A 12,983-nucleotide genomic window follows, 5' to 3' on the forward strand; every position below is an offset into this window, starting at 1 on the left:
GAATCAAACATTATATTTTTTAATTATTGAAGAAGTACAACAAATCAGTTAACTTATTTAAATACTATTAACTAGTAATGTTAGTAATGTATCACTTACGAAAATAAACGCGTTCATACGTGAGTTAACGTTTTGTTACAATACAAATTTAAAATAATAATTTTTACTAATTAAAATATTATTTTATATATTAAATATTAAACGTTATATTGTTTAATTATTGAAAAACACTTATATATTAAGTTTATTTTTTTATCATATTATTTTCTTTTTTTAAAAATGAAAGTATAGATTCGGCAGCTCCTCGTGGTCGTCCTCCTCCTTGTTTGTGGACTGGGAAGGGCCAGAGATGCAGAGATAGGGGAAGACAGTTTCTCTCGCACTCTGTTCTCAGAGTATCCGCAGCAGAGAAGCTTTATCGATCTTCATTGCTCTCTTTACAGAGCCCTATAATTTTCTCGCTGGGTGTTTTCTCAGCGTCTACATATTTTCCTGCAGTTTCTCGGCCACCAAACATGGACTTCGCAACCAAACTCCAATTCATCGATCTCCGCTCAGTGTTTCTCACCGGTTCCGCCCTTCTGGATGCTCGGAAACCTTGTCTCGGGCTTCGCCTCCGCCCAATTTCGGCAGATAACAATCATTCGATCAAAGCCAGCCCTTTTGTATGCTCTAGAAAGCCTAGAATTCCAGCTAAATTATCGGCTGTTGCTGTGGAAACGTCGGTCGCGGAGACCAGTGTTGTAGACGACGTTGAGTCGCTGCTTTCAGACAATTCGGTGGACGATGTTGGTTATAAGGGCGGGAACAAGAAATCAAATAGTGGCGCATCGAGTGTATCTTCGGGCGTTAGGCTAGAGAATGTGACCAAGAGCTATAAGGGCGTGACTGTATTGAAAGATGTGAGTTGGGAAGTGAAGAAAGGGGAAAAAGTGGGGTTGGTGGGAGTTAACGGCGCTGGGAAGACGACTCAAATGAGAATTATTGCCGGCCAAGAAGAACCGGATTCGGGAAATGTGATCAAGGCCAAACACAATATGAAAATTGCCTTTTTGAATCAAGAATTTGAGGTTTCGTTGAGTAGGACTGTTAAGGAGGAGTTGCTGAGCGCGTTTAAGGAGGAGATGGGGATTGCGGCCAAATTGGAGAAGGTGCAGAAGGCGATTGAGGGTTCAGTGGATGATTTGGAGTTGATGGGGAGGCTTTTGGATGAGTTTGATTTGCTTCAGAGGCGGGCACAGGCAGTGGATTTGGATGAGGTGGAAGTGAAGATCAGTAAGCTGATGCCTGAACTTGGTTTTGCCCCCGAGGATTCAGATAGGTTGGTGGCCTCGTTTAGTGGTGGGTGGCAAATGAGGATGTCACTTGGGAAGATTCTGCTTCAGGTATCATTGCCTTTGGATTGCTATTCAGTTTTGAAGTTTAGTTCATTTTGTGTTTGCTTGATGGGATTGTAATTTCCTGCTGACAACGTTGCAACAATTAGGTGTTGATATTTCAAAGCAAATAATATCTACATTCCTTGATAATTAACCCTTGAAAAACTTGACTGGAAATGAAATTTGTAGGCTTCTTGTGGTGCATGCCTAATACTGAATTAAGTATGGGAAACTTCTTTAAATACTGTAAGAGACATGTTTAGTGCACGAAAGGTGATGTGTGGCATTCAAGTGTGGTAGTAGACTACAGTTATTTTTGCAAACATGAAAAGAGAATCTTACTTTGACTACTACTTAGTGAAGAAAAACTAGGATAATGAAATTAAATCCCATCAGGTTTGGTTCCTGTACTTTATCCATAAAACGTAATCCACATTTAATTTGTGGAATTTACATGAAGTCACTTAGCATGTTTGGAACTTGGAAGATTGATAAAGAAGGTTTTTTATTTTATCTATATTTGCTCTAACCCTATTGCCAAGTCCTTCGTGCTTCAGCATCCTATTCCCAATAACAATATATACATAACATATCCAGCCTTTATCCCATTATGTGGGGTCAGCTACATAAATTCTAGACTTTCATGTATTTCTGTCTTTTGTCATATCTTCATTTAGATCCATACATTTCATATCAAACTTTAATGTCTCTCGCAAAGTTTTCTTGGCTCTGCCTCTACCTCTCAGCATCCTATTCCCAATGTTTTAGATTTTTTTTTTTCCTGGTGTTTTCATGTGGTCTCCATATTTTTATATGTACTTATGCTTTAACTTATGTGCATGTTCTGTGTTAATCTAGAACGAATAAACTGATATTCTACTTTATACTGCAGAATTGTTAGTACTGGTCTGGATACAGATATAGACAAATATTTAAACTGAATTTGTCTACAAACAGATTTACGCCTTATTCATGTTATTTATCCCCACAACTTTAAGATTTTAGTAGTTAACTAAATTCTGGACATGCTTCAGAATAGAAGGTGTTTTTGGTTGTTTGTTAACTGATTTGCTCATATGCAGGACCCAGATTTGTTACTATTGGATGAGCCTACTAATCATCTTGATCTTGACACTATTGAGTGGCTGGAAGGATATCTTAATAAGCAAGATGTGCCCATGGTCATCATCTCACATGACAGGGCTTTCCTTGACCAGCTCTGTACAAAAATCGTGGAAACTGACATGGGAGTAGCAAGGACATATGTGGGCAATTATTCAGAGTATGTTGTTGCAAAGGCAGCCTGGATTGAAGCTCAGTATACCGCATGGGAGAAACAACAAAAGGAAATTGAAAAGACAAAGGGCTTGATAAACAGACTAAGTGCAGGAGCAAATGCTGGCCGTGCATCTTCTGCTGGAAAGGTGTCTTAAAATCTTTGTATTGACTGAGTAGTCAATATACATTCTAATTCATTTTTCATCTTAAAACCATAGCAGGGACATCTCATTTGTCATAAATGTTCAACTTCTAAGATATCTAATAATACCAAGCCAACATATATTAATTAGTTTGTCACTTGTAAAATTCATCCTTTTGATTCATCAAGATAGAAACTTCCCATATATGCTAAGTATCAACAGGAAGACAGATGCATTGTTGTATATCAGGTCCTGCCAAGTGATATATCTGGTGTTGCATGTTTTAATGATACAAACTAATGCATTTGAATCATAATGTGTAATATGTTACACAGCACAGGTACACTATTGTGTTTAGGTGGTGACTGGTGAACTCCACTCTTTTTTTTTTTTCTCTGTGGGCTTTTGAGGAACATATAGTGGATACTCCTTCCTGAATCCTGATGCTCAATTCCGTACCTTGAAACTATAAATATTGTCAATAATTCTTGGGAACCTAAGAATAATTTATGTACACGTGGAACTTGGATTTGCTAGGGGAAAAGGACCAGGAAATGAAAGGAAAGTGAGAAAACCCAGTTCTTTTGTGTTTTCCCACCTTGAACAGATAGTCAAATCATAGATTGAGATCATGGCCAAGCATGTCCCATTTTCCTGAATTCAGGATTTGCTGCTGATATGCAGTATTTAGTTGCTGGCCTTATTATCTTAGCGTAGTGTTCCAATCCTGTTACTGTCTATATTCATATGGGAAGCTGCTTGGCAGGTATAATGGGGCCCCTGAGACTATTATGTGTTATATTCATTGAATGGGCCTTTATGTGTAGCCCGTAAATATTATTAACTCATTTGATGTTTTTAATGATTGAGGAATCACATACTGATACTTTGATATTGTGATTTTTATGCTCTGCTCTGTGCATTTTGTTCTCTGGTGGCTGTTCTTTGACTCTAAATCTGTGCATTTTATCTAGCATTATTATTTTAATTTTTATTTACTTTATGAAAACAGAAACTTGAAAAGCTTCAGGAAGAGGAACAGGTTGATAAGCCATTTATACGAAAGCAAATGAAGATTAGATTCCCTGAGCGTGGTAGAAGTGGAAGATCTGTTGTAACAATTAAGAATCTGGAATTTAGCTATGAAGATGAGGTAACTGATAATTTGAGCTCGGTAGCTTAATGAAGAAAATTTTAATTGTGGTGAGGTTTTCGTTTCTGATAACTATCTGCACAAAATTCTTTATCAGATTTTATTTAAGAAGGCTAATATTACGATTGAAAGGGGTGAGAAGATTGCAATTATTGGCCCAAATGGTTGTGGGAAGAGTACCTTGCTTAAACTTATTATGGGTATAGAGAAGTCAACAGGTGGCAAAGTGCTGCTTGGGGAACATAATGTTCTGCCAAATTATTTTGAGCAGAATCAGGTAAATTATTGTGGTCACCCTGAGCTGTTATGATTTCTTTGATCTTATGAGTAATCTGAAATTCGTTATCGCTGGCAGTTCCATTTTTGTGCATGCTGGTATTTCTCATTTAGGGTAAAATCATTCTATTGTCAGGCTGAGGCACTTGATCTGGATAAAACAGTGCTTGAGACTGTAGCAGAAGTTGCGAATGATTGGAGAATTGATGATGTAAAGGGTCTCCTAGGCCGTTGCAATTTCAAAGCTGACATGCTTGATAGGAAGGTTTCACTCTTGAGTGGTGGTGAGAAGGCAAGTACTTATTTATGTTTATATGTCCTTGTTCATAAAGTGTTCTGTTTGTACATCACAAGTCTTTTGTTGGACACAACTGTTGGTTTCTTATCTTTGATGAGGTATGTTTCTGGTCCAAGTTCTATCAAAATCTTGTTATGCCAATGGTTATTAATGCTTCTTTTGTTTTGTTAAGAATTATTTAATTGCCTTTGTTGTGAAGAATGATTATAGTTCTAGTTATTTGGTTGATGGTTAGCTTATAGGATTAGAATTAGAATTGAACATAAGAAATTCATGGCTCAACCATTTGGAGTTGGCTATATGACAATATCAGCGAAGCCAAAAAATAATTAGGGCGGGGGGGGGAAGAGATCCATTGACTGTTTAGGTAGAACTTTACTAGCCTTGTTGCTGGTGGAACATTTTTGGGGAGTTTAATTGAAGTATTTTGGCTGTCTTTGGATGGGACATAGACCTGAACAGATAAATGATGAAGTGATTTTTATTAACTCCATGGCTTAGTTCCTTATACCTGTCTTCTGTTGATTAATTATCTTGGCCATTTGGCATGCGCTTTGTTTCTTTATGATACTTATTCTTGTAAGTTAATGTTATCTAATTTTGGGAAAAATATAGAAGACAAGAAAGAAAATTTACCTGTTGACGGAGAATACATTAATCTAACAGTCATATACATTAAGCTATATTGTAGTTCTATGGGTGCTCCTTGTCACGCCCTGCGTGTGACACTACCGAAGGCAGCCACCAGTGGCCGAGAGAGGCACAGAGATATGTGCAGGAGGTGCACAAGGCCAAAGGCCGAAGACGCAAGAGGAACACGCTGCCAAAGTTGAGGGGCAACGAAGGTGAGAGGGAGTGCCATCGGGCACGCAAGCAGGCCGACGTCGAAGGAATGCACGGGAGGTTCGTTGAAGATTCTGAAAGTCTAGGGGACATGGTCGACTTGGCAACATCCGGAAAACTCCATGGTAGAGCCTTGAAGGAACTCTCTAGAGGGCTGAAGAGAATTGCAGAAGAATGGGGCATTCTAGAGAATTCCAAGGGAAGATTCTAGGGGCTTATTCTAGAGAGCTCCGTTGTAAATATCTAAGATATTTTGTATAGAGAATTCTAGAGGGTGATTGAAGGCCGTTGGATCAAGTTAATCCCCACCATCCATTCTAAGGAGGTGGACGGGTAAGGCCTTCATTTGTAACCATCAATCCAACAATCTAACACTCAAGAGTGGGAAAGCTAGAGAGCTAGAGTTAGGCACTTGGGTGAGGGCGGGTGAGGACTTATAGTCACAAGTGTTCTACGAGGGTCGTTGTAATTGTAAAGAGAGTTTTAATAGTATATTTCTCTCTACATTCGTCGGTTTTCCCTTCATTCTGCTTAGAAGCACTTGAGTAGTGCTTGTGTGAGGATCAGGCTGACTTAGCTAGTATCCATGGGGACAGATCAAGGAGCTAAGGCCACACGGAGCTTGCAAATTTCCAAGTCCGTGACATCCTGCTTGGAACAAGGTTTTATCATGTGGTTTATTTGAAAAGGGATTTGATCAACTGGCAAGTTACTTTTGATGAATTATGCATGTTCTGCTAGCTTTGATAGGGCTTGCAGATGGTGTTTTATATTTCTGTCTTTATGTTGTTATTGGGAATGGACTGCTGTTAACCTGACTTGCCTTTTGGATTTAGGCACGTCTTGCCTTCTGCAAGTTCATGGTAAAACCATCCACTTTGCTAGTTTTAGACGAACCAACCAATCACTTGGATATACCTTCCAAAGAGATGCTTGAGGTTGGTTTATGTTCCTTTGGTTTTTTTAACTAAGATATGTTTTAAGTATCAAATGTATGCTGACCCTTGATGTTCATTTGAACTCTTTGTCCTTATTAGGAAGCAATAAGAGAGTACAAGGGCACTGTCATTACTGTTTCACATGATCGGTACTTCATAAGACAAATAGTTAACCGGGTATTGGAAGTTAAGAATGGCAATCTACAAGACTATGCAGGCAATTACAATGTAAGTATTGTCATAATTTATTGATGGGACTTTCTACTTGCAATTTTGACCTTCTTTTCAAACTCGCTTCTGTTTTGTTGCAAATATAACCTTTTCTTTCTTTTTTTTTTTCCTTTTGTTTTTGGGGTGGTGGTTGGTGTGTTTCTTTTCTAGTGTATCCCAACTTCACTTTTTATTGTCCTTGCATGAAAATATATCATTGTAGTCTCGCAGGATTGTAATACAGACTGATGATAATAACTAATGACCAAGTAATAAGTTGGAAAACAATTTGAATGCTGCAGCCAGGCATGACTTTATTTGGATCATGCAAGATTTTCAAATGGCAGATTTTTTGTTTTTATTTTTATTTTTGCTAACTAATGGCAGATAATTTGAATTGCTGAACTTCTGGTTTCTTTTGGTAATTCATGTCATTCCCTGTTGTTGTTTTCATTGTCAACTGTATGGCAATCCTCTTTTATAATCTCTATCATCTAGTAACCATAATGATGAGGTAGTTTTTTATGATAACACATTTCACTTTCATATTAGGGGTACTACACTTGAGCGCAAGCTTTGGTAGCAATAGTAAGATCACTCTTTTGTGACCGGAAGATTATGGATTGGAGTTATGGAAATAGTCTTTTGGTAAAAAAGTAAGGGTAACACTTTGTACAAATACAACCTTCCCATGACCCTTGCAAAGCAGGATCCTTGTCTGCTTACGATGCCCTTTTTATTGGGGGTACAACACTTAGGGTTAATAATGATTTCTATGGTTATACTCATTTTCTTTTGGGGGGTTTGGGGGAGGGGGTAATAAGAAGGAAGCTTATCAGAGGTTGGGGATATATGGCACACTCCTTTCTATTTGTATATATAGTTGCAGTTGCATCTGCATCTGTGCTTGATCACCACCCTCTTGAATTTTTTTTTTCTTGAAATTGCTAAAACAATTTTTGAGGGCGACCCTTGGTAGCAAAAGTGATGTTGCTCCTTCATGACTAGAAAGGTAACTCAGAAACAACTGCCTCTTTGCAATGCAAAGGTAAGGCTGCTCATGAAATGACAGTCACCGAACCCTCGCTAAGCAAGGAGCTTCGTCCACTGGGGATGCCCTTTTTGCTAAAACCGAATTTTACATAACATCCACAAAATTAGATTCATCCACTGTTTCTTCTTGAAATTGTGTTAATTTTACATGCTCGTAACCACAAGCTTGACGGTGTTTCACAACACAAAGGAGGTGCTGCCTTCTTTATCACTATGACAATATGGGTTTATGCATCTCTTGTGAGCTCACCTACAAAAGTTTTGACACCAGAATTTAGGCTTAGATGCTAAGATATATAATTTTCGAGTATAAAAGCTTGTTTCTGACGATCCAAAATTACAGTATTATCTAGAGAAGAACATTGAAGCAAGGCAGAGAGAGCTTGAACGGGAGGCAGATCTTGAGGAGAAGTCTCCCAAAGCAAAAGCCAAATCAAAAATGTCAAAGGTATGTTACCTCTACTCATTTGATGGTAAATCTTTTTGCTAAGCCAATGAATGCTCCTAAGTTTCCTATTTTTATTTTCACACAGGCTGAGAGGGAAGCTCGTAAAAAACAGAAAATGCAGGCCTTCCAGAATGCCAAATCAAAATCGAAACCTCTGAAGAATGCTAAAAGATGGAAATGACCACCCAAGCTTCCTGCTCCTTACTACATCAAAGTGCTGATATCTTGTAGATTTCCACTTTGTTCAAATCCTAAACCTTAAGCCTTAAATGGTCGGATGGCTCACTCAGAGCGATACCTTGATTGTGTTTATGTATATAATGCATGCATAGAGATAGTTTAGCTGATTGCGATTAAATGGAAGCTTCACATGAAAATGTTCACTGCCCCGGGCATCATTTCAGCACAAGTTTCCTACCTACAGGCATCATTTCCACTTGTCATTAACATTGATTGTTTTGATTCAACGAGTTTTACGATGACTATCGGAGATTTGAAATTTGATCACATTACAGAAATGAATGATGGAATCATTTGGCGTTAGCATTGACAAAGGAAAAATTTTGGTTTAAATTACACTGTTTGCTTGAATAGCAATACATATGTTCAGTTGTTTAATACTGTAAAAAGGGTGTTTTTAAGAAGAAAAGCGTTTTTTGTGAGTTTTTAGCAATACAATTGCATCGATTATTCTTATATTTTGAAAAATGGCATGCTCTTTTCTTTGAGTTTTATAAACGTGCATTTGTTATTTTTTTTAAATTTCTAAAATATCCCTTTTACCATGTGATTGGCAATGCATCTTGATGTGACGGGCGAACCTGCGAGTTCAAACTTTCAATCCAAACTATTTGAAGAAAACCCAATAATTATATGTTCGAAAAGAAAAGAGAGAAAAAGAGACTTATGATCACACCATCTCCATCACTACCTATACTGTTGCCACCACCGTGGGAATCAACTAATGCAGCAAAAAGTTTCCAATAGATCACATTAGCATTTGATGATTTTTAAGATAAAAAATTAAACAAAGATTAAAAATTAAACACTATTGAAGAAGACGAGTCTAGGGTTGAGTCGAGATTCATAAGTCATAACTGATCCACTCAACCCATCCAACAGATTTCATCTCAACTATCCACGCTATTTCATCTTTGTTACCATCTTAATACATATCACTTATATTTGTTACCATCTTAATACATACCACTTATATAAAGGTATAATACTAAATGAATGAGGTAAAATATTTATTACTCTCTTATTATATCACTATTACATTATTTTCGAGTATAGTGATTGATTTAACTGTCGAATGATTCACATGAGACAAGATCTCACTTTTTTTTTTTATAAGAAGAGCTAGTTTAGTACATACTCAAGTTCAAAGATTGTCAAAACAATCCTATATCTAAAAAGTACAAAAATAAAGAATACAAACACATCGTGATGAAGCGAGTGGGTGGTCGGCGTTCCAATGGTCGTCATTTTGTTTCTCAGTAGAAAGTAAGCTAGTTCACAGGATTTTCTCAACATAATTTCTTCATCAAAATATGTTAACAGTAAGGTTCTCCCGTGGTACCAAATTTCATTTTTTAATTAGATATGTTGGGCAGCTTAAATTAGTAAAGTTTTGAAGGTCCCGATGTCTATCTTTCTATTTCCCCTTAGTTTTACATGTTACAACAATTATGTGTGTAATACATACATATCATATATACACAGATGCATACACGTATCATTTAACTAATCCCCAAATTGGAAAAATTGACTAGCCATTAGGGTATGATTCCAGTTGGTGTGGAGGAAAGTATTTTGATTTGATGACTACATTGTTGAGGTAGCAAATAGACATACATTCATGACATGCGTGTGGGGGAAAGAAGGAGCTTCAAATTTGCGTAAGTAAGGTGGTGGTTGAAGGTTTGAGTTTGCAATGATTTGATCAATTGAAGGAAAAGAGGTAAGAGGGAGGGTTGCTCATGTGAAGGGATTGAGATCATGGTGATGTAATTTGAGCATCGGATATGTCGTTTTTTTGTTAATTAAAGATGTGTGAGTTTTCGATCATTTAAAAAAATTAAACCAAATTAGATAAGAAAAATGAATCGAATTGGATAAAAAACAAACATTAGTTCTTTCGGTGACTCTCATGATTTCATTTTTTATTAAAAAATAATAATTTTTAATTTTTGGTCTGAATTGAAAACCAAATATACAAACATAAATCGAAGGGTATTTATAAACTTATGAAAAATAGTGGGATATATATTAAAAATTTCAAAAATCTTATCTAAAACCTTGCATCTATTCACTTGTAAATTATTATTAGTTAAATATATGTCACAATATTATTATTAGGCTAATGACTAGACTGCCCCTTCTAATATATTATTTAGTAAAAATTAAAATAACAATAATATTGAAGTTTCTAAAAGTTATTATCTTTTTTCTAGAGATTTCATTCTACAGAAATAGGAATAATTAATACAGAACAAGCACACAAAACAATAACAAAAAGCTAACACAACAAAAGAAAGCAATTCTTCTTCTAATCAGGGCCACCTCCTGGTCACCTTAACCTTCAAGCCATGGTTCATATACAGAATGATGGAAGTATTGGGCGCCACCGGGTGGCCCTCCACCACCTGAACGTTGTAATTGTGGATTATGGCCGCCGCCACGGCTTTCATCTCAGTGAAAGCCACGTCTTTGCCGAGACAAGTCCTTGGCCCGGCATTGAAAGCCAAGAACTTGTAGGACGGCTCGTGTTTGATGGTTCCTCCATCAGAAATCCATCTCTCCGGCCTGAATTCCGAGCAGTCCTGTCCCCATGTAAACTTCATTCTCCCCATTGCATAGAGAGAGAGTGCTATCTTCATCTGTGGGCGAACATGGTGGCCGCTTGGGAGGGTGTCCGGCTTTATAGACTCCTTGTGCTGGAATGGAACTGGTGGGTAGAGCCTTAGGGTCTCACAGAGAGCACTGTGGAGATAAACTAGCTTGCTCACCTCTTCCACTCTGAAAATCCTCCATTTTTCACCTTCCTTCTCTGGTATGACCGACTTCAGTTCTTCCCTAATCTTGGCTTGAACTTCTGGGTGGGTCGAAACTAGCCAAGTAAACCATGTTAGGGCTGAACTGGTGGTGTCTCGCCCGGCTATCATGAAATTAAGAATGGTGTCTCTTAAGAACTTGTCATCAAATTTCAACCCTTCTTTCATCATCTCATCTTCCTTCAAGTATGAAGTCAGAAGATCAAACCCTTCTTGTTCCTCAGAAGCAATTCCTTTCCTCAGTTCATCTCTCTTCATTGATATATATTTAGCTATCGTGTTGTCTAAGGTTTTAGAAGCCTCACTCAACTTCTTCTCGTGTCCAATCCCTAGCCAACTCTGTAGCTTCCAAATGGTTTCTGGCACCACGTGGCGAAGAAAGATTGCTTCCTCAGCTTCATCCATTGCCTTTGAGAATGGAACTTCGGGGAATTCAGATGACAAGCAGCCAGGATCATAGCCAGTGACAAGTATGCAAGTGGTATCGAAAGTGAATCTTTGGAACAAATCTTGCATGTCCAAAACCAGGCCTAGTTTGGACACATGCTCAAGAATTGGGACCAACCCTTTCTCCACCTTCTCATGGCTGGTCTTCACCAAGAAACGGTGGAAGGTCTGATGATTAATTAGAATTCGAGCCAGTTTTCTTTGGTTTGACCACAGATCCGTGTCAGAATTGAAAATCCCGTCTCCCAAAACCTCGAAAATCTTCAAGAACCGAGGCCCCTTGGGGAAATTTGCAAAGTTGGAGCTCATAATGTAGTGCACATTGGCCGGATCCGCAGTGGTTAACATGTCCATATTACAGAACCAAGGACCTTTGTGTAGGAAGGTGCCCCCAGTTTGAGCTACAAGAGTCGTGCAGCGCTCGTGAACTTGTTGGACATGGAGAAGAAGCTCCGGCAGCATTCCCACCAAAGGCCAGCTCATTGGAAGCCCATCACTAGTGCTTCTATAGTAGGAAACAAAGAGGAAGCATATAACTACTAGGAGGACCAATTCGTAGAACCCTAGAAGGGCCATTTGGGTTGCGGGTAGAGCCCTAAACTGAAGAAAAAGAATATCAACTGTAATTGAAGAGGACTGTGTGAAGAATATAGCCTTAACATCACATGCATATATATAGGGAGAATTTGAGGGTACTTGTTGCCTAAACTAGCTATTGCCACGCAAATGTTTGTTTTGATCATCATCGGCTCGATTCCTCTCTCTTCAACCTAAGAAATTAATTAATAATTCATTTGGCTAAGGACCAAAGCCCCAAGAACATTGAGCTATATATATAATATGTACATTGAGCTACCAACTACTAGCTGTAGCTTCTTCACTTGTTTGGGTTGTCCTTTTCTCAACTAGAAAAATGACGTGTCTAACGTAAAGATCAACACAAATGCCATTTGCACCAGCCGTACTGATGCTTCTTTCTTATAGATTCATTCGCACCGCTTGCACGTCTATGCTTTTTCTTGAGAACCAAACAGACCCGAGAAAATTCTTGAGGCGCGCAACCATACTTAATACGTTGATGACAATCCACCACCATTCACCAACCTAGCTAGCTAATTTGATCAAGGATTTTATGTATTTATTTCTTTGCTGACCTAATAGTTCTTAACTTACTTATTTTAGCTATCTCAACTTTAAATAATGCATACTGATACTTGTGCCCTTGATATCTGGTCAATTTTATTTTATGAATAAACAGTATCAACAATCAAAAAGTGCTTAATTTATAGTTTCGAGAGTGTAGTTCAACTAGTTAAGTTATGATAAGTTAGGATTCGCATTAATAAGTCGTGAATTTAATTTCTTTTTTTGTATAATGAGATAAAATTTTCACATGCGATTTACCTCTTCTACCAAAAATAATTTTAAATACTTAATTTATATATTTTATTTATAATAAAA

General features: G+C 37.7%; 2 protein-coding genes across 2 annotated transcripts; one reads left to right on the top strand and one right to left on the bottom strand.

Annotated features, from left to right (window-relative positions):
* The first annotated feature begins 311 nt into the window (after positions 1-311).
* Positions 312-8,518, top strand: LOC127799923 (ABC transporter F family member 5-like). Its single transcript, XM_052334217.1, has 9 exons — positions 312-1,385; positions 2,462-2,803; positions 3,813-3,953; positions 4,051-4,230; positions 4,366-4,521; positions 6,207-6,308; positions 6,408-6,536; positions 7,915-8,019; positions 8,105-8,518. The coding sequence occupies exons 1-9, from the start codon at positions 516-518 to the stop codon at positions 8,198-8,200; spliced, it is 2,121 nt and encodes a 706-aa protein (XP_052190177.1). The 5' UTR covers positions 312-515; the 3' UTR covers positions 8,201-8,518.
* A 2,056-nt stretch (positions 8,519-10,574) lies between these two features.
* LOC127800653 (alkane hydroxylase MAH1-like) lies at positions 10,575-12,098 on the bottom strand. The gene has a single exon (XM_052335393.1). The coding sequence runs from the start codon at positions 12,096-12,098 to the stop codon at positions 10,575-10,577; it is 1,524 nt and encodes a 507-aa protein (XP_052191353.1).
* Between the last annotated feature and the right edge of the window lie 885 nt (positions 12,099-12,983).

Source organism: Diospyros lotus, chromosome 4, assembly GCF_014633365.1.
Source record: "Diospyros lotus cultivar Yz01 chromosome 4, ASM1463336v1, whole genome shotgun sequence".
Taxonomy (NCBI): Eukaryota; Viridiplantae; Streptophyta; class Magnoliopsida; order Ericales; family Ebenaceae; genus Diospyros; species Diospyros lotus.